The sequence below is a fragment of the Pezoporus occidentalis genome, unplaced genomic scaffold (assembly GCF_034315485.1).
Source record: "Pezoporus occidentalis ecotype Australia unplaced genomic scaffold, CSIRO_AGI_Poc_V1 ctg130, whole genome shotgun sequence".
NCBI classification, from domain to species: Eukaryota; Metazoa; Chordata; class Aves; order Psittaciformes; family Psittacidae; genus Pezoporus; species Pezoporus occidentalis.
In genome coordinates, this window is record NW_026913104.1 from 1,925,407 (window position 1) to 1,946,403 (window position 20,997).

The 20,997-nt window shown below is 45.9% G+C and overlaps 2 protein-coding genes and 1 long non-coding RNA gene across 5 annotated transcripts; 2 read left to right on the forward strand and 1 right to left on the reverse strand.

Annotated features, from left to right (window-relative positions):
• Nucleotides 1-194: 194 nt before the first annotated feature.
• Nucleotides 195-10,789, forward strand: LOC134158600 (NF-kappa-B inhibitor delta-like). 3 transcript variants are annotated; one of them, XM_062608701.1, is made up of 7 exons: nt 195-873; nt 1,346-1,432; nt 3,013-3,064; nt 3,467-3,633; nt 3,978-4,094; nt 7,491-7,655; nt 8,082-10,789. In XM_062608701.1, exons 1-7 carry the CDS (start codon nt 721-723, stop codon nt 8,151-8,153), a joined length of 813 nt encoding a protein of 270 aa, XP_062464685.1. In that variant the 5' UTR covers nt 195-720; the 3' UTR covers nt 8,154-10,789. The 3 variants fall into 3 exon arrangements, with proteins under 3 accessions (XP_062464685.1, XP_062464686.1, XP_062464684.1); XM_062608700.1 differs by having other exon boundaries at nt 198-873; nt 1,286-1,432; XM_062608702.1 differs by lacking the exon at nt 1,346-1,432 and having other exon boundaries at nt 197-873.
• A 1,741-nt stretch (nt 10,790-12,530) lies between these two features.
• On the reverse strand, nt 12,531-19,950 carry POU2AF3 (POU class 2 homeobox associating factor 3). Its single transcript, XM_062608704.1, has 5 exons — nt 19,773-19,950; nt 17,414-17,508; nt 15,333-15,390; nt 13,560-13,786; nt 12,531-13,239 (listed from the first exon to the last, which is right to left on the reverse strand). The coding sequence occupies exons 1-5, from the start codon at nt 19,777-19,779 to the stop codon at nt 12,901-12,903; spliced, it is 726 nt and encodes a 241-aa protein (XP_062464688.1). The 5' UTR covers nt 19,780-19,950; the 3' UTR covers nt 12,531-12,900.
• On the forward strand, nt 13,686-18,004 carry LOC134158604 (uncharacterized). Its single transcript, XR_009962829.1, has 2 exons — nt 13,686-15,462; nt 16,647-18,004. It is a non-coding gene; the product is annotated as an uncharacterized LOC134158604 (long non-coding RNA).
• Nucleotides 19,951-20,997: the final 1,047 nt, after the last annotated feature.

The window sequence follows — 20,997 nt, forward strand, 5'->3', positions numbered from 1 at the left end:
TGAAGTGTACCAAATGTTGCTGGAGTGAAACAAACCCAGGGACTGGCACAACTGCCTGTAGGATGGGAATTGCCTGTTCACACAATTAGGACCTGGGGGAATGGAAGTGTCAAGTGGCTCTGTGTAATTCTCTCCAGCTTCAGCGTAGAGCCAGACAATCAAAGTGAAGAAGCAGTGACCTGTGTTTCCCATCACGAAGGGCCATGTCAGCAGCAAGGCCATTAACTGCCATGGGTAGTGACAACTCCTTGTCTTATGCACATGATAAGGACTCCCTCTTTCCAGTAGTTTTGATAAAGAAGTGGAGCTTAACAAGCTGTTTACAAATACACCATTTAGAAGAGGCTATTTGCTACCCTAGATAGTAAATTATCACCAATGCATACAAGGCTGTATCACCCCAATAAGCAATACATACATACGTACAATATGGTACGCTGGGCCCCAACACTAGGCTTTGTGGAGGACGTGGATACCTCCCAACACAACAGCAAATCTCACCTGAAAGAAAGTGCTGAAGTGGAAAGGAGACAGCATGAGAAAGCTCAGGAGTGCTGAGGGCTCTTGAGCACTGCAGTTATTTTGAGGTAGGAAGCCTTTTGCATGGGAAGGGCGCTGTCAAGATCATGACCTTTGGGGCTTATAGTATGGTTTTGTGGAACACTGGGTACAAAACCCCCAAAGTAGCTATACTGCCCTGAAAAACTGTTTGCTCCCAGGATGGTTCACAACCAAGCAGTGATCAGTGTCTTTATTTACTATCTTAGAATTCTACATATTTATGCAGCTAAAGGTATGAGGGCGTATACATTGGCAGCTGCAGAGCGCATGAAATTGCTGCGAAGACTTGATGTCAAGGAACACAGAGGAAAGGTAATATGGAACACTTTCTCCTGCAAACAACTGTGTTTGGGATGGGCATGGGCTTTGCATGACTGAGAACAACTGATGCTCTGAAAAATCTAGCTGTCTCTGTGTTACTGCAAAGGAAGCCATGGGCACTGATAATACTTGCTTCAGTGCTTTTAAATGGAGTTTCAAAAATGCTAAACTTGGGTTGTCATCCATATTATGGCCAAAGAACACTCTAGAGACCTGGAAAACACCCCTCATCTCGTGACAGCATGGGTCCTAATATGTGGGATTCAAAATTTGTCTTTGGTTCATGCACCACAGTTGTTGCATTTCTAGGTGCCATTTAGCCCAGACTGCCTTTCCCTTTTCCTTGTTCTGTGACAGCACCTCTTCTAGACTCACATTTTATCTGCTGTGCTACTTTTTCCAGACTCCTCTGCTGGTGGCTGTCACTGCCAGGCAGCCAGCTATTGTCTATGATTTAATCCAGGCAGGAGCGGATGTCAATGCTGTAGACAACAAAGGGCAGTCAGCTTTACATCTTGCTGCAACATATGGCTATGCCCAAGTTCTTCAGGTAGGAAAAGCTTTTATGCTTTAATTGCTAGCAATATGAACCTACAATAAAGTCTCAATATTGATGTCTTCCAATAATTTCCTCAGAAAGCAAGATGTCAATAAGCAATGAAGGCTGACCAAAGTCTCCTTTTCCATTGTGTTAGGAATCGACTTCCCAGGTTATTCCTGTTTCAAGACAGCAGCTAAATCAGCCTCCTGTTACAGAGGAAATGGCTTTAGTGTATCTGGGGGGGCATATAAATTCTGCAGATCATAGGTCTGCATCTGCTCATGGGTCCTCTGAGGATGTGTGAGTGGAAGTGCCAGGGGGTACCTGGCAAGTTGGCAGTCCATATCCAGTATTCATTAGCTCTGCCTCGTGCACACCTTGGGTTAAGTCATGAGCAGGCAGTATAACATTGAGACTTCTTTAGAAAACAGTGTTTTATACAGTGGAGGAAGTGCTTTACATCCAGATGATTCCAACAGAAGCTCCCAGAGTGCCCTGTGGTGGTTTGCTTTGTTTGTGGCTTTTTTCCTTACATGAAAAAAGAAAATGCACACAGGCTTGCTCCTCGGTGTGGTCAAAGCCATGGAATGCTTTATGGTTTGTTTGTTTATTTAATTGGGGTTTTTTCTTAGTGGATTAAACACCTAATCTCTAATCATCAGGCAGCTCAGAACTACTTGTCAATATTTGATCTGTATATACTATATTATTGTTATGAAAAGGGAGCACAAGCCCTAACCGTTCTGGGTAATCTTTCTGTAGAAGGATTCTGTCCTGTGCCTTGTCTGACTCCGCAAGGTTCTGGGTGAGTCACTGCACTGCAAAACTTCTCAGCCAAGATGCTATAATGTGAACAACTTTATTTAATCAAGACTAAAACATGCATTATCTGTAATAATATATACAAGGAGCTACTTGGCTGTCTCACATCTAAGCTATTATTTTCTTAAGTTAAAGAGTTAAAAATTTTACTCTTTTCTAAATCCAGGCAATGCTCATCTTTAGACCACTATTTCGTCACATTTATAGGGTTTGCATCATCATTGATGCAGCCATTGCAGCAAGCTGTGGTTTTAACCTGTCACACTTCTGCTCACCTGCTGCACATTAAAAAGAAAAAGTAAATGAATTCAGTCTGGTAATTTCCAAAATCAGTGAACTCCCTTATCTAAAAGATCGGCTGTATATGTCAAGGAGAGTTTTTCATTTATCCATGTCAAGAATGGCTCAGAATAAATATGAATTGGTGTTATTGGTACCTTTGCTTAATATAGGGTGAAAGCAAGGAGGCTAGCTCTTTTGAGCTGGGGCAATGACTTGATTTTATTGTCCTGAACTGAGAATTTAATGGGATGCTATGCTTAGGTGGGGTTTAGGAAACTAGGGACTATGAGCATCTTGTGTAACCCTGAATGTTCCTGTTAGGAAATACGTTTAAAGCACTGACATCTAGTGTCAAATAAGGACTTAGTTTGTAGATAAATGATAGTTATCTGACTTTTTGTTTTTAGATTTTGTTTGTTTTGACTCATTTTGGCTTGGACAATATTCTGCTGAACTAAAATGTTCCAATTCTCTCTTGCTTCTAGGTTATACTGTCAATAGGTTTCCCTCTTGATCTAGAAATGAAGGATTTTGAAGGTAAAAACCTTTGCACAAATATTTTATGGTAGTATTAAATAAAAATAAACACCAGCTGTTTTGTTGTCTGATGCTCAGGTGTAGTTGTTGTGGTGTCCTAGGAGGCCAGAGTGGCCTCAGAAACTGACTGGGTAAGGTTCTGCTGTGTGCTCAAGTACCACAGAAATCAATTGTGCTGATAATTCAGCAGTGATTCAATGCACAATTGGAACTGAGCACACGATGGAGAGCCCCAGAAAGTGTCTATACAGCCAACAAGTGCCTTTTGAAACAGAGAAGGGCTTGTACTTTAGCAACAGAGGTGCAGAGATGCATACGTTTCCCAACCAGGTTCTCTTCCTCTCTGTACATCAATAGTGTCATTGGGACTGTTCTTATCGTCTCCCATACTTGATTTTCCAGGGCATACTCCACTCCACTGTGCTGTTCTGGCCCACAACTCCCTGCTCCGAGAGCAGGGTTGCCAGATGTTGCCTGAGGAACAGCAGAAAAAGCTTCAGCACCAGAGTGAAGAGCTGGAGTCCTGTATCCAGCTCCTAGTGCAAACAGGAGCCTCCATCTACAGCAGGGTAAGGAATCAGCTCAATTATATGCTGTTTCTTTGTGTGGGAACTCCCACTTGTCCTGCCTGATGCTTGTGCTGTGCTCAAACTGTAGAACTGGAGAAAGAATGAACTGCTGACTGCACGACCAAGCCTGTTCCACTTAAAAGTGACTGTTTGCAGAGTTAGTTGCTGCCTTTTGGAGTTACTTTATTGCAGCTTGAAGCAGAAACTGGACAGTTTGAGGGCCACCAAAGGGAAGAAGGTGCTCCATGTGAGCTGCAGAGCTTGCCTGGGCTTTTCTCTGATTTATGTAACATCTTCAGGTTGCTCTGCAGAACTTGTCGTTGTTGTTTTCTGTTTTTATATAGGATGTCAAAAGCAACAAGACAGTTCTTCATTATACAGTGCAGGATGGGAACCTCTCGCTGCTCAGATACTTCTTGGAGTTGAATGCTTTCAAGTCCAAGGACTTTGTCAACAACAAGGTGAGTCAGGCCGTGTGGGGACAGGATTTGTGTGCACATCCACGGGCAGAGATGCTGAGAGCAGTGCGAGAGCTGTGCTGCGATGCAAGGCTGATGCAGACAGAGGCATTAGGAGATCTTCTGTTCTGTTCTCTTTCCACAGATGTTTTTTTCTGGAGGGAAAGAGCAACAGTTTGTGAATCTGAGCTTTTTCTAAATTTCTTTTTTTAACCTGAAATTGCATTTTCCAGTAAAGAAATGTTTCACCTGGAAAGCAGCACCTTGCTTGAACTGAGAGTTGTGTGCAGGTCCCTCTCCCAGGTGGCAGAAGCTTACAGTGCAAAAGCGAGATAACCGGGGAAAAGGAAAAATGTGGGAAGTGGTTGCTTGAGGAGGAACATGAACTTTATCACATTAGGCTGAAGACTGAGAAAACAGATCTGCAATGATGCGACGGTTTGGTGTTGGCAGCAATGTAATACTGAATGACAGCAGTTTAGGGCAGCCATGTAACAAGTAATCTCTCCTGTCAAGCATGCCATTCACAGGAAGGACAAAGCTCCTATTTCAGTTAAGGGACATGGTGGCTCTTTCTGCCTTAAATGTTATTTGTTAGTCTTCTGGCTCTGTTTGTGCCTGGATGCAAACTGGTTATTATGATGGCTGCCTGCAAGTTTGAGCCTGGAGAACCAAAACATTCACAGGGCCCGCCAAGCCCTAACAGCTGCCAGGAGCAGTAACAAAAGACAGACGCATGCTATGGGCAGTGAAACAGTGGCTGACATTGCCATGCAGGTGAAGCATGGGGAAACCAGCTCTTGCAAAAAAGAGAGCATCCTTGCCAAGCATGCAGAAGCCTAAGTGCTGTGGCAAGCAGATCTAACTGTAGGGGCCTGAGAGCCTGTTTTAGGCACTCTGTCCAGTGCTGCTTATTGAGCTGAAGTTTTACTAACATTGGTTCCTCAGTGCAGGGTTTCTGGAGGCACAGCCATTCCCAGGTTGTATAAAGCAAGCTAAAAACCTTCCCAGTGATGCTGTTGTCACCCATCCCCTTGCTGCCCCATACTTCACCTCTGAGCAGATACCGAGCAGTGACACTATCTTGCAGCTGTATCAGCTTCACCCATCCTCCTAAGCAAAAATGCTGACATTCCTGTGCCTTAACTGAGACATAGCTCTGTACAATCAGCTTGAGCTTCGCCTCTTGACTAGATGTCCCCTCTCAGCAGGAATAAGTGCATGATTCTGGGTGCTTCTGTAGAAGGAAAGGACAGAGGGGAGGACAGGGCTAAGGATCCCTGTTTTGAGAGGGTCAGAGCGTTAGCTTTTCATTTCAACAGCTTCAGTCTCTTAGCCTTGCTTGTACTCCATAGAGCACCCACATGCTTGTATCCATTCAGAAAGGGATTTAATGTTTTCTGTCAACTCAGTTGCTCACTTGGGAAGCAGGTACTGGGCAGCTTCACAATTTTTTCCCCTACAGATCTCTGCTGGATTGGAGGAAACATGTTTTCTCTGTGTTTGTGGTTAATAACACTGGGTTTCTGTTTTTCTGTACAGTGAAGGCCCTTACGCTGCCTTTTCACTACATTCTTTCTGTATCTTTTAAGAGCCATTAGGCAGGTGCTAGCTTGTCCATGGGAGTCTGCTGTTGTCTTCTGATCACAATCCTGTGAGAGCTTCCTACTGTGATAAGATCACTTAAAGTCTTCAGTCTTGTTGCTGAGCTGTCTGGGGTAATGAGAAATATAATGGCGAGGTTGTCCGATGCCCATCCTGGCTTTTTAGCTCTTCCAGATACGAAGATGACAAGAAAACAGGGATGCTGGAAGTCATGTTTTAGTTTCCCTGCTTTCACCCGCTGCTTGATGTGGTGTCTCATTCCAAATCCATTTCCTTGTGGATTTCACAGCAAGAAAAGCATTGAGGCCTTTGAGATATTTTTACCATGAAAGATTCCTAGAGCCCATAACCTGATGCTCTGGACCATTGTCTCACATAAGCCCTATAAAAGTCAAGACATTGCCAGACTGCCTTGTTTTCTTAGCCCCATGCCTGGATTTGGAAGCTATCAAGTGCTCCTGCCACAAAGATACAGCAAACAAATGCAGATGTTTCCATTTTAACAAGAAGCCCTATAAAGAGCTTGTAACCATCCCTTAACTCTATGGGATGATAAAATTGACAAGGATCTGCTTGTTCAGGGCTTGTAAAAAAAAATGCCTTGCTTGAGAATGACTGCTAAGATTTTGCTATCTTGTTTCGTGCATCAGTGGTAAGTAGGGCCTGAAAATCATATGTATTCCTTCAACAACTGGAATAGCAATACACTTTGCAATTGGTGCCCAACTGTTCCATGTTCATGACAAGTATATGATTGTTTCTGAGAGGAAAAAAGAGTACGGCTGTCTAAATGAGACTTCTTGCAGACTAAAAATACCTTGCCTTATGCATTTGCTTGTTAGGTGTTTCATTTAAAACCGTTACCAGTCATACCTGGCTAGGCAGGGGCACAGATTTCTACACGGTCTGGTGGTACCGGAGTTTCTCCGCAGCAAATCGCTGCATCCTCCGTCCTGCGCCCTCTCGTGGCTCCACGACAAGTTTTGTCCTTTGTTTCTGTGCAAATCCTGCTCCTGGAAACTCAGGTTTTTGTCTGGAGTGCTGGAAGGAACAGGTTTGGAGCCCAGCATGATTTATCTTGCCTGCTGCAGAGCCAAGCCACCTACAGCCCTGTTTGGTCCATGTCCAAAGTCACTGAGGGACATGGGCTGCTGGGCTACCAGGATGGCCTCGTACCTTTCAAAGCAGCACGTTTTAATGCTGTTGAGTTTGGTGGCCTGGGAGGACTTGCACAGTCAAAGACGCCTTGTATCCAAGGGATCACTCTGAGCCCTGTGTATAACCTACACACTGTTGGGACTGGCTTTCACTTGTGTCAAGGTCTCTTTGCAACTTTCTGGCACTTGCAAACGATTGTAAAAAGGAGTAGTGGAGCTGTGTGAAGCACAAATGAGTCTGCTGTTGTAAATCCTTGCATAGCGCATGTGTGATGGGTAACACTGCATAATGTGGTTTGTGTCACTTTGACTGACTGAAATGCTTCCAGTGAAATAGTTCCTATTGTTTCTCCTGGATAAATATACATGATACAGGTCTATCTGTTAGCTGCAGCCAAAGCATCAAAGGCCCCCAATTTGTAGTGATCTATGAGAGACAAAAATCTAAATCCACAAATCACCTGCACAAGCAGCTGTACATGGGAGAGACAGAGCAGGGACACTCTCTCACCTCCCAGTAAGTAATGTGAGGCTTCTTCACCTCTCATTTCACAAGTATTCATTTCTGGGATAATTCTGAGTAGGTGGCACAGCTTTTTTTTCTCCCTTTGTTTTTCTTTCTCTCCTCTTACATTAGGCCCATGGCAACACAGCTCTGCATATGGCAGCCGCATTGCCTCATGACAAGAACCAGAAAGAAATTGTCCAGTTGCTCCTTGACCATGGGGCAGACCCAAGCATCCGAAATTTAGACAATGATCAGCCAATCCACATGGCTCCTTCTGGAAAAGCTGGAGATCAGGTACATAATCCACATTGCTGCTGCTTCTTCCAAACACATCTGTGCACTCCACAGCTGTTTGTCCTTACTAGGGGAACAGCAAGGACAAGTCATGACATGGGGCTGATGTTGCATGGTGTAGGCTTGGGGGTTCCCCACTGCAGTAACTCTGTAATCGAGGAGCACAAAGCAGGCATTAGCTGGCAGTCCAAATACATCCCAGGAGGTGTCAATGGGTAGTTCTTCCACAGTGGTAGCAAAGCTCAAGGTATGATTGGATTTCATACAGGTATGAAAAGGCTCCTGGAGCTCATTGCAGTCCCTGATGTGCTTATATATGTATTTAGTCACACATATAAATTCACGTTAAGTATGTATATGTATGCCCTGGGGTGTCTGCATGCAGTTTCAGAGGGTACGTTGTGAACTTCTACATTTTTTTGGCAGGTCAGGCATTTGCTGAAGAAAGGGAAAGTTGCATCTACATTCATTTCCTGTCACCAAAGTGCCACATCCTAGGTTGCCTGCAGCTTCCGGAATGGCTTCCACCTCAGCTTGCTGATTGCACTCTTAGGAAAACTAAAACATCCCTGTTCCTAGCATCTTTAAATCAGGGTGGGATGACAGTGTTTCTCAGCCTATGGACCATGAATAACATATCAGAAGATGAGCTTTCAAATATCTGAAAACTTTATTTTGTTAACAGAGTACTAATAAACCTCAAGCATTGCTTGCAAGCAAAGAGGCAAGCAAAGCAAATGGCTGTTACATAAATAACCAACCTGTACTTATTTGGTGGCAACTGAAACCTGTAGCGGTGAAAGAACACAAGCCAAGTTTGGTTATAAAAGGTTGAGAAATACTGCTGTCGGACATGGTCAGCCTGTGCCTCTTGTTAGGTTCTGTAACAGAGGTACTGGTTGAAATATGATGTGCAATTACCTTCACTGTGCCTGCTAGCCTGGGAATGCTGGAACCTGAGGGGGAGGAAAAGACCAGATGGAAGAGGTCATGTCAGCTTGAAGAGTCATCCATGGCTGTATTTTACTTGAGTGAATAGACATTTGGACTCAAGAGCTCCAAGAGAGGGTTTCTGCAAGCTGCTACTACCCCGTTTCTTAGCACTTTGTGAAAGAAAGCTGAAGCAGCTGTCCATTGCCACCCTACTTAAGAAAAGAGATGCTTGTAAGTGCAACTACATGGGGAAGGTTCTCAGCAGTACAGTTTTGTGTGGCTCCTGAGTGCTTCCCAGTGAAGGGATTCTTCTTTGAGTCATCTGATCCAATCCAAGTTTCCAGCTCTGATGGCAAATAGCAGCTCTGGAAGCACTTCAGGGCGAGGAGCTGAAACCTCACCTGAGCTAATGCCTGTATAGGAGACCAAGGCTTTGTTTGGGTCTTCAACAGCTTTTAGGCATGGACAGGGTAGAAAATCTTTGAGCTGTGTGTGCATGAACACAGCAGGGTCAGAGTGCAATGTGGTAAGTGCTTTTCTATTCCCATTATTATCTAAGGGGGCGTTTTAATAGATTCTTCTTATCCTTTCTGTGAAATGATTTGTGAATTGCTGTGCAATCAACTGGCAACAATGTCTTCTGGGTCAATAGGATTGAAGGTAGATGCCTGATGGAAGAGAAAGCCATGTTTTGACAACCGCTTCACAGAGGGTGTCTCGTCTTCAGTACATGTTCTGAATTAGAGTTCACTGATTTCTCAGTGTTGCACAAGTTATTATTTCTAACAGGACTAAACAACAAGATGAGGGGCAGACGTCTGAAATCACTGCTGTAACTTCCTTTATCGCCCACTGACTAACTCAAATGAGGGTTTTCTAAAGCACTTGTCACACTCCCAGACCTGGACTGTTTAAACAACTGTTTGGCAGAATTGAACAAAAGTTCTTAAGAAATGCAGAGATCTCAGCTTTCACAGGCCTCATCTCTGCTGTTTCGCTATTGCTTCTCACTACATCATATTTACAAACCTGCCAACATCCGCTGACAATAAAAAGCAGAGTTGTATTTGCATGTGTTTGCATAAATTTGCATGTATCTGGGCATAGGCCAGCAAAAGCATGTGCTTTATTACTTTGAAGGGATGTTACAGCAAGCCCTGAATTGAGTGATAGCTGCATCAGTGAGTTAGTGCTGTGTGTCAAGACAAAATGATCAATGAAATAGCCATTTCTTGAACTTGCTACTAATAAGACTGTAAAATTGTGACTAGCATGTGGCATGTGATGCACTAGGGAAAATGTAAAAAGTTTTTTTGCCATTTGGAAATGTCTATGAGATGGCAGAAATCCTTTTGCAGAACGTGAAAAAAAATACATGACCTGTTTACTAGAGTGGCTTACCTCTTCAATTTTGTATCTGCCTGCTGTTGGATGTTTAATACAGGGCAACACCATCAGTGACTTGTAGTCTGTAAACATCACCATCTCCAGGGCTTGAGGGAAAATATCAGCCTGGGGGGGAATGGATGTGGCTTCATTCAAAGCATCGCCCTGGCAGCCTGTTACTCAGAGTTGACAGATGAGATTTGCAGATGGAAGAACCCATGACCGACCCAGGAAGGATTTGTTCTCTCTACAGGCACATCTGTGTTCAGCTTCCCAAAGCTCATGCATTAGAGGCCTGCTCTGAAGCCAACCACAATCAACAGTGAACAACGTTCATATTGTCTTTGGCCTGGATCCACGAGACAGTTGGAGGCTGCTGCTTCTCCATGCATATAAAGCACCTTTCCCTGTCAAGCCAAGCAGTTCCTGGCCTGTGTGTAAAGAAAATCCCTTTTAAGGCTCAAAGGTGGCCTGAATGTTAAGACTTCTGTGCTGGCTTAAATTTCATCTATTTGAGCAGTATCTTAGTTCACAGTTACCCCTCAGTTTTTGATGGTTCTTTCAGGGAAGCTGTAGCTTTTATAGCTTTAGCAGTACTGGCAGCGTGTGATACCCCTTTATTTGCACAGTTTATCTCTTCCTATCTGTGGCTTTGGTTAAATTGCTAATAACAAAGGCTTGTTATCACCAAACAAATGTTCTTAAGTGGCACCATAGAAAAGTCACCAGTCAGTTGGCAAGCAAATCTTTTTGATCAAATACCCTGTGCAATTGGAAAAGAAGCTGAAAATAAGAACCTTTCATGTTCTCTATAACGGCGGGTTACTTCTGGAGTTATTCATGGCTTTTGTAAGAATGGGGTGATCCTCACTTTTGTGTAAACATGTGTTTATACAGGCTGGCAGAACTTCAGCTGGCAGGGACTCGTGAAATGCCAATGTTTCAGTAGTGCTGTGCCAGCTCTGTTGGAGATGTGACCCAAACTACTTTCCTTTAACTCCCCCTCCCTTTTTAGGGGGACGAAGGAGGTGGGGAGAGAAAATGTTCCTCATAACCAGAAAACGCACACTCAACTTCGAACAGTCCTTCTCTGTTGTTTTTGAAGGCTTTATTTCCTTTCTTATGTCAACAAGACATCATTATGTCAATAGTCAGCAAGCTTTTACTTGCATTGCATGTGTCACCTGAAGCTATTGACACAAAGCTGGAGATCAGTGTCTAAAACATGTTTCCAGTCCCTGGCAAGGGGATTGCAAAACAACTGGAGGAAGAGCAGCAGAAAAATAGGAAGAGGTGACAAGGGATGGAGGATAGTGCTACTTACTTCATGGAAGCTGTTGTAAGTGTGGAAGCTCAGTGGTGAGACCAGCCCAGCCTTCCAGCTTGCCCCACTGGGAGGAGTGGGGTTTTTTTGCCTGGGTCATGCGACATCTGAGCAGTGGGAATAAGAATGGGATGTAGGGCAGTTTGTAGTGCTCATGCTCACACTGCCATTCTGAAGCAGTCATGCCTAAACAACAGCCATCAATGATGAGCACAACTTCTCCACTGCACACCATTAAGTGCAGTCCTCTTTGAGATGCAGTGTGCTCACTGATAGCTGGACAGATGTTGATAAATGCACAGTCTGCTGATAGATAATGTATTAGATTTAAATATCTGCCTGATGTGGAGGCAAGAGATATGTCGTTAGACTGTAACACTTTACTAGAGTTTCTTGGTGGCACTGCTGTGTAGACTGGGGTACTTAAGAACCTTGCTGTAAGATGTGTTAATATGAGCACTTGTCTTGTTGAATGCTTACAAGCCATTTTCACCTGTACATTCACCAGTACAGCTAGTTAAATGATGTATTTGTCTTCCCTACTAACTTGTAGTTGTTTTTCTTTTAATTAGTGTTGGATTTAATATGGAGAGGTGCTTCTTTCTTTCCAGGCTGGGTACTCAGCTGAGAAATGGGTGGCTTGGCAGACTGCCTCACCAAGTGCTATTGAAAGGAGGTGAGACATAGTCTTAGAAAAGTCTGGGTTTATGCAAGAAACAGGGAATCCTCAGGTATGATAACTTTCCCCATTATCTACTTAAAAAAATAAATCATTTAGCTCCTGTTCAGTTGATCACACTGAACGGTGAAGAAAACCTGATATCAACAGACCAAACTATACAAAGAGCTGCCAAACTACAGCAGCTTCTCACTGAAACCCAGCCTTTAGAGGGAAGCTGGTGTTGATCAGCAGCCAAAGATGTTTGGCACTGGATTCAACCCCTGTGCAGGCCTGAGGGGCCTTTCTGGCACATGACCCATAGGCTAAGCCCTGGGCTTGCATGGAAAACAGCAGTTTTCCTTCTCTGCAAAATTGCTAAAGAATATCATCATGGCAGTCTGAGCAGAAACAGTGGCCACAAAACTGCAGATCCATGTCAGAGCAGGGTAATGTACAGCTTTCTCTGTAGATAGTGTGCTGGGTGCTGAGATACATATAGACTACCTGCTGCAGACTCTATCTGCTGGAAAGGGTAAGCTGCTTTCATGCTGCTGAGAATTACTCCCTGTATAGGTTGCTGAATGTCTCTGTTCCTTACCTTTATGAGAAACAGGGTCAGGATCCTGCATCATCAGCAGAAAAGCACATGAGGAATGAACAGGCTTCAGCATATGTACCAAATTATTTATTTGTATCAAAAAGGGCTTAATTACATGTGTTTGGTAAGGCAGCAAAAGAACCCCAAACCACCACCACCACAACAAAACACCCCGATACCCCTGACCATATGAGACAGGAGGATTAATGTAGTGCCAGTGTCATGTAGAAAATGTGTGAGTAGTGAAGAATAAACTGAACTGTGTTAGGCAGCACAGCTTTGCATAGTTCATGGGCAATTAATCTGATTTGGATACAGTGGATGTGTAAAACCACAGTCCCCATTAGCTATAGCAGATGTCACAGTTCCTATCCCTTCTGAAGAAGTCATCGGCCATGGCCATGGGTGGTAGGTAGTCCATGCAGTCCGTGCTGGAGCAGGGGAAGTACTGCGGGACCCTGTTGTCCCCATGCTGGGAGCCATAGGCAGTGCAGCAGCAGGCAGAGGTGGTGTATGCGGAGGGGGTATGGCAGGACCATTCCTCCGCAGGGTAGCTGTAAGTCTCGGAATCCAGAGCAGAGGGTGGGCTGTGGGTCAGTGGCGTGAAAGGAGACAGCTGAGGAGGAGAGCAGCTATAGTTCAATGGGCTGGACAGATCAGCCGAACTGGGGGATTCAGCAGCCTAGAGTTTGAGAGAAAATGAAAGAAAAAACAAAACAAACAACAAAACACAGGATGTTTCAGGGTGCCATCTGGGGACATGTGGACAGCTGTCAGGGTTTCAATGCTATCACCTTTCTTGGGGGGGTCTGGCTAGCCGGGGAGATGGCTTGGCCCTTGGAAGCTTAAATGCAAGAGTTCCTGTGACATTAGTGTTAATAGGGAGCTTGTCTGTGAGTTAGAGAACCCCTAGCAGGAAGTGGGCTATCCTTTGCAGAAAATCTGCAGATCTGTAGAAAGGACATTCCTCCCTGTTCTGTTCCCCTGAGACACAAAACTTACCAGGCCCTGGTTAAAGCAGTGTGAGACTGGCTGGAAGGCATCCGAGGTGTAGTGTGAGGACGTCTGGAAACCACTGAAGGCTGGGTCTGAGGGTGCATCTGTCTGAAGACAGGAATCTACCAGTTGTTCCAAATAGCTAGGGCTTTCTTCACAGGAGAGGCAATTTGAAAACTGCCATGATGGACAATAGTTGGGAACAGAAGAGATGGGTTCTGCATCAAAAAGTCCTAGGAGAGAAGGTAAACCAGACAGTAGCAGATTATGTCTTCACAAAGGGCAGGTGTTGCCCCAGGTCAGGTTTCAGTATTCTCATATGTTCAGTAGCCCTACAGATTTAGACAAAGAAAAAGGTCCTTCCAGTTCAGGGTGAATATTCTAGGGAAGCAGACACTAGAAGGAAAATGATCAAAAGCATGCAAATAACTTGGGGAAATCTAGTCCCTTTGGAAAGCTCCAAAAATCTGTAAATACGGCTGGAAACAATTCTGGCTCCAGCCGTTTCAGACAGGGATCCAGCTGGAAACTCCCTCAGACTCTTGATCCTCTAGCCTCCCTTCAAATGTCAGCTGTTTACAGACCTAGAAGTTTACCATGCAGTGATTTATGCTTCACAGCTTGGCAGATGGCTTGCGCTTTTGCCTCACCCAGTCTTCAGATGCAAGGTAGCTACATCTAGAGGAAGAAGAGCGTAACAGGAGAACAATTTGCTCTTTAATACTCCAAACAGGCAGTCAGGAGACAAACCTCTGAGCAGACAAAATGGAGCAAGTCAATGATAACGTGGCATTGCACCCACATAGTGTTATGAGTGAGTTCCTAGAAAGCCATAGGGTCAGATTCTCAACGTACTGCAACGCTCTTGCTGGGGTATGAAAGCATATCTGACTCTTCAGAATGATCACCTTTTCATGCTGCGTTCAAATATGGTTAAAAGCAAAGTCTGTCCACATGGAGGGGCACAGGCCTGAAGGCAATGGAACTGCACATAGGTAGAGAGTCACCCAGAGTCCCAGTAGTTTGCAAGCTCAGCGTGGCAGTGTTTAGTTGGATGTGGGGAGGAGGAAGGAACGATACATAAACAGATGGAGACTTTCCAGCCTGAAAAAGCTGTGGTATGTCTCACAGTTCTTTATTAGCATAAGCAAATCGATTCCTAAATATTGATGGATGTCCATACAATGTATATATCCACACCTGCCCAACCTTTTAGGTCTCTGCTTTGGCTGTAGAATAATTGAAGGATCTGTACGCTCAAGCTGCTATACCCTCCACCCCTCTCCACTTTCCTTGGATATTCACATAGAGGAGGAAGAAACTCTTTGTGTTGCTGAAAACCTGACACTCCTCTTGCTCCCATGGATGCTGCCAGGAAAGTGAGAACAGCCAGCTGCTGGAGCTCAGCAAAGTGCTCCAGTGCAATCTGACCCTCTAGATCCATTCAGACCCACAGACTGGAGCCTGGAGACGGTGATGCCAGCAGTGTTATTCCCTAGGGGATGAGCATCCCTTATTGAAGGAGACCTCTCTCCTTGCTGTAGGAAAATAAACTGCACAACTGAGAGCATGTGATCGTGCTCCTGAATGGGGTAATATGTACCCTGCTGGCCTCACAGGATCCTCATCTGCATTTTGTGCGCTCCTTTCAGGCGCTGATTGGCTGCATTGCCTGTTATCTGGTGGTGCCTGCCTCAACCAAGGGCTGGAAAGATTCTGGGCTGTGGGAAAAATTGGGAAGGGGGTGGGAAGGGACATGTGGATGGGCTTTGTACCAACCTGGGTGAGGTGGAGACACAGACTCTGGAAACTGGATGCTGCTGCTGCCCCAGGAAACCTGACCAAAGAGAAGGGAAGAAAAGGAATTGCAGATACTGTAACATAGGAGAGCGCTCTTCTGTGTGCTGAGGTAAGTCGGATTTCTCTTCAACATATTTATGTAAGCCTTATTTACCTGGTGGGTGTAATATGGAAAACTTCCCTAGCATTAACAGATTAATGTGCATAACATGATTTTTTCTTGAGCCTTTAATGGCGCTGGAGGAGCACAACACCAGCTTGGTGTAAAGCTCTATCAAGAGCACCTTGTTAGGGTGCTCTCCCTATTCCTGTTGATTCAGTAGAGATGTGGCTCCCTTTGAAATTAACACATTAATTTCTAGGACCACAATCCATAGTGGAGGGATCCCAAAGAATTTGTAGGGATAAATATGATTGAGAGTAGTTAACAAATTGTAGGGATAACTCTTGAAACATAACTAAAGACAACTGCAGGTATCCCTGTGGCTGGGCACCAGACTGGATCGCCGTGTTTGGGATTGATGTCATTTGAGAACCAGCTCTGCCATTGCTCCCCACTCTAACACAGCTACGTGCCTCTGTGAAACTAGACAGTCTCATTTTGTAAGGGATGCTGGAAGCTGGAGCAGACAGATCAATTGTTTTAGGAATCCAACCTTCCATAGTAAAGAAATCCCCAAACATCAAGCATCAAAACTCCTATCACTTTTGTGGTCAGGATTTTAGTCTGTAAATACAAATACTGGGTTGGGTTTTTTTCCCCCTCAGTTTTAATTCATACAATTTCCATTTAGTTTCCTTTATTAAAAATGAGTGGCTCGTTTCTCCAGCAACAACTTCCTAGCTCATCCCCATGCATTTAATTCATTAAATAGCAGCTATTCTGGACTGAAAGTACCCACAGGAGTACCCCTCCTCTCTTTGGCTGTAGCTACGTAACAAGGCAGACATAGCTATACCACTGGCAGCAGAAGTTTCCAGTTTCAGCTTTTCTCAGTGCACAGAGGTAGCTTATCCTGCCAGCCCTAACCTATGGGGCCTCTCCAAGACAATGCATACCTTTTGGAAAGCACAAAGGCAACCTCCTGCGTTGCCACTTTTTCCTGTGTGGGCAAAACAAATGCTGTGTAAACTTGCTATGGGGAGCAAAAACCAGTTCCATGCAGCCTGTGACATCTGCTGTGATGGAGAGGCTAATTCTGTTAGGGCTGGAGGGGAGGAGTAGCCCAGCATCTCTAAAGCCAAGCACTTCTGTGTACTGTTCACCCAGGCCTCCCTGCCTGTAGGTTGCAGGCTGATCAGCTTTCTATGCAGTCAGCTGCAATGAGGTGCAGGAGATGGAGATAAATCTGAAAGCTATCCAAAGCTGTAATGTCATGAACCAGGAAGAGGTAATGATTTACCAAGCTCTTTATGCAAATCCCTAAGAGTGGCTGGAGCTAGAGGACTCCTACAAAGACTGGAAAAGTGAGAGAGTGCATGTGTGTGTACACACACAGATCTCCATCCCCTCCTTTAGAAGGGATGGGGCTACGAGCTGCCCAGATGGTACTGAAAAACATTAGAGACCTGAATTTAGTTGAGTATACTTGAATACTATGCTAAGGAGCCCTAATGGAGCAGGATGGAGCCTTGCTTAAGGGGTCTTTGCCCATGCTTTGTTTTCTTCCTTTCTGCTAGACAAACTTTGGGGCTGTTGCTTCAGCCTGACTATGCCATATTTTACATGGGGGGCAGTTACCATGGCCTGCCTTGCTTATCCAATGTAATGATACCGGAGTTGCTGTTGGACCAAAACTTGCCCATATTGGCCCTTTTGTTGCAGAGTGAGTTATGTTTCTGAAGCACCAGTTCTGCTTTCTCCCCGCACTAAAGACTTGTCACCAAAGAAGTGATGATTTATGTTGTGTTTGGATCACTGCTGCATTTACTCTGGCTGAATATTCTTCTCCCCCAAATTCACCAGCCTGCTACACTCAGGCAGTCTACTTGACCCAGAGATTACAGTCTTGGAGAGAAAGATTAAGAGACAAGGCAGACACCACAAGAGTTTTACTTACTGCTGCACTGCTTGCTGCTTGTCGTGCTCTTCTCTGCTGCAGTAACTCCTTAACTGTAATCTTTACTCTAACACCTTGATATACCTTGGGCTTTCCTGAAAGTATGTGTGGGAAAAAATACTTAAGATTGAAGACTTTCAAAACCTAGAGCAAATAAAGCATTTTTTTTTCAGTCATGCTTTACATGGAGTCTACTTAGAGCAAACATGATTAACTTGTCATTGATAAGTCACTTGTAATCACAGTTTATAGCCCTCTTCAATGCCTGCTTTTCAAGCCTGCGGCAAACAGACATTTCTGGAAAAGATGGTGTTGATTATATTCGGTAATCACATGTGTTTTATTTGTTCCTATTGCATTGTCTCCCCCCCCCTCCCTGGTGTACTAATACCAAGCTCCATCTGGTGCTTGGTATTTTAATTTATTGAATCTATATAAAATTCCTATCATATTTGTCTCCCTTAGGACCTGAAAATAAATCTGTCAAGCCCTTCATCTGGCAGATGAGGACCAGGAACAAAACAATGGAAAAATGTGGGCAGTTACTCAGAGGTCTAAACAAAACCCAAATAAAATGACTGCTTTCATGAATCACTTCTTGCAAAGCCTAGATTATCTCTGTCTTTTGCTCATTCTGTACAACACCCATTGATTTCAAACAAGCATTTAGGATGTCTGTAATCCAGCCAAACCCAGTCAGCATCATCAGTCACTACCTGATGAGGGCTTTTCAGTACAGGAAATGGTAAAGAATTTACTTATTGTGAAAAATCACTTTCACTTGCTCTACTCGCGGTAAAACACCCAAAGCTACTCTCTGTATTAACCAAACAACATCGCAGGCAGCTGACATTCACACCCTGAAGGAGGCAGCAGAAATCAAACCCACAGGAGGAAACGAGTGCCAGAGCAAAACCTGGCCTTCCAGTGCCACCTCTGGGACGTGGAACAACACACTCGCCGAGGCAGCTGCACCAAGCAGCAGAACGGAGGACCTGTGAAGAGATCCTGGCTGCTCTTCAGTGCCCATCTCCTGCACTGCAGACCCTAGGCAACTGTCTCATCCTCTCACCACAACATGCCACGGCTGGCAGGGATGGGGCCAAAACAGACACCAAACACCAGTGTTGTTTCATCCTGCAGTCGGCTGCTCCCTAGTGAAGGCAGCAGGTTGCAGGTCCCCTATCCTATTGCGGCAGCAAGAAGATAGAGCTGGATTTGCAGGGTCCACCTGCATATGCTCTTCTGCTGTTAACCTTTCTCTACAGCTTCATCCTCCTGTCCGGCCAGCCCTCCTTCTGCCCCCTTGGTACTCTGGGTGAGGACGTGCTGTAACAGGCATACAGGTCCCTCCGGAAAGGTGACAGGCTGAGCTAGGTCTGCCTCGAGGGGAGTATGCTGAGCTGTGCTCCCAGCAGCTGGAGATTATTCACCTTTTTCTGGTTTGTTTCTATTCAACAAACTGAAGATGGGGAAAATGAGGGGAGGAAAGGGTTGAATTTAAGAAACCAGGCCTCCCTATAGCCAGGGAGCTACAGCTGTAAGAGGAGTACATGCTACATACAGCCTCAGCTCTGATCTGCACAGGTAGCACACTATGAGGAACTTAAACCAGCAGATGAGGTAAAGACACATCTGTAACCTAGGGGCTGGGTATCAGAGAGCTCCCACCCCTGGTTCCCATGGCAGAGCTTTGTGCCCCAAGGATCCTGCTTTTCCAGCACTTTAAGGCCCCAGCGCAGTCTTGTGCAGCTGAAGCATCAAGAGCAGGGCTGCCACAGCCAGGCTGTGGATGGAAGGAGCAGGGTGATTTAGCTGGGGCTGGGGTTCTAGGAGCAGGGTGGTGAGGGTGTGCAGGGGGTCAGCGTGGGGATCAGGAACAGGGCGATAAATTCATGCTGTGTGTCCGGGTGGGCTCGGGGCAGGGGGCTGTCGGGCCAGGCTTAGGGTCAAGAGCTGAACGGGGAAGGCACAGAGAAGCAGAGGACGAGGGTGCGGGGACCGCGTCTCCCTCCCCCGCCGCAGGGCTCGGGACGGCAGCGCCTCCCCGCCGGGAAGCCACGGGGATGGCTGCCGGAGGGCGAGCGGCGCCCCGGCTCCCCCCAGCCCTGCCCGCTGCCCTCCGGCCCCGCCGGCTGCCCCGCGGCGGCGGCCCCTTGGCCGGCCGGGGCTGGCACTTGGCGGGCAGCAACAGCGCTTCCCAGCCGCCTCCTTCCCTCCTCCTCCCCGCCCTCCCCTGCCGAGTGCTCCTCGGCCGGGAGGCGATTGCCTCACTCGCGAAGTGACCCCGGCGAGCCCCGAAACAGCCCCAGAATGGGGTGGCGGGGGGATACAGGGGAGGAGGCGCAGCCGGGCTTACCGGACATCCTGAGCAGGAGTGGGCAGCACCTCCCCGGGCGCCTGGTGCAGCAGCAGTGGTGGCCCTGGCCCCGGCCCCAGAGCAGGTGAAGGGGGCAAGAGGAGACAGGCTTGAAATTTGGGGGCGAAGGGACCTGCCTGCCTGGCAGCAATGACAGGTGGATCCCGACAATATTATTGTTTTATCCCTACGGGTATAAGTTTGAGTTTTTCTCTCCTAATGCCAAGTATTTAAAACCTCTAGAAACCAATGATTTGACAATCAATGATTGCGCGATACTTTCAATTTGAATATTCAAAGGCTCCACAAAATGGGCTATCTTTTTGTGAAACTGAGCACATCCCCATCTAGCAGAGGGTCTGGGGGAATAAGATTTGGTAGGGCCGCCCTCCCCACCCTTTGCTTTTGGGACATTTGCAGGGTTTTATCCATCTTGCCCCAAACAAAGCAGATGCCTCACAACTGGCTCAGTATTTTCCCCTCAGATGCACAGGCTGGGCTCCAGCCCTCTCATATTTCATTTGCTACCTGCAGAGAGGACTCTACAAGGGGCTGAGCTGCTTTCTACATGTTTTTTTTTTCACATTTTAAGGCTAAATACTAAGGTTTTGGGGCCCAAATGGCAGTGTGCATGTGTGGTGCTACACCCTGGATGCCCAGGTAGCTGAAGCTCCCAAACCCCACTTCCTTCCACAGCACACCCTTCCCTCTGCCCAGATACCAGGCTTATATTGGAGTTTATTTGCATTTTCCCCTAATTCAGACTATTTGCTCTCTTTGCACAAATTGCTCCCCCCCCCCCCCTCCTTCTTGCATGCTGCAGTGCTGGCCTGCCCTGTGTGCTGTAAGTGGTGGGGTTTCGGTGTGTGGTATTATGGCACAGTTTCTGGATAACCCTTCATCACCATGCAATACTGATGTAGCTGGGATCTTTAGGTTGCATTTAAACTTCTCCCTGGGCACTGCAGTCTCTGCCATGCCCTGGGAATAGCTGGCTGCAGCAGAAAGCAGGCCAGGCTGTTAATAATCTACCAGCAGTGCAGTGTGGCTATTGTTGCAGCTGAATGTTTTCCTTTAATTGAACAAATACACTTGGTTTCTGTGGGGAGTGGGCTCAGCTGTGATGCTATTCCTTGTGCTGAAACGTGGGTGTGAAGCCCCTTGCTTGGGGTGGCTTTGTAGGGATGCTTTCCATGGATCACTCTGGGTAGGAGCCCTCTCTTCC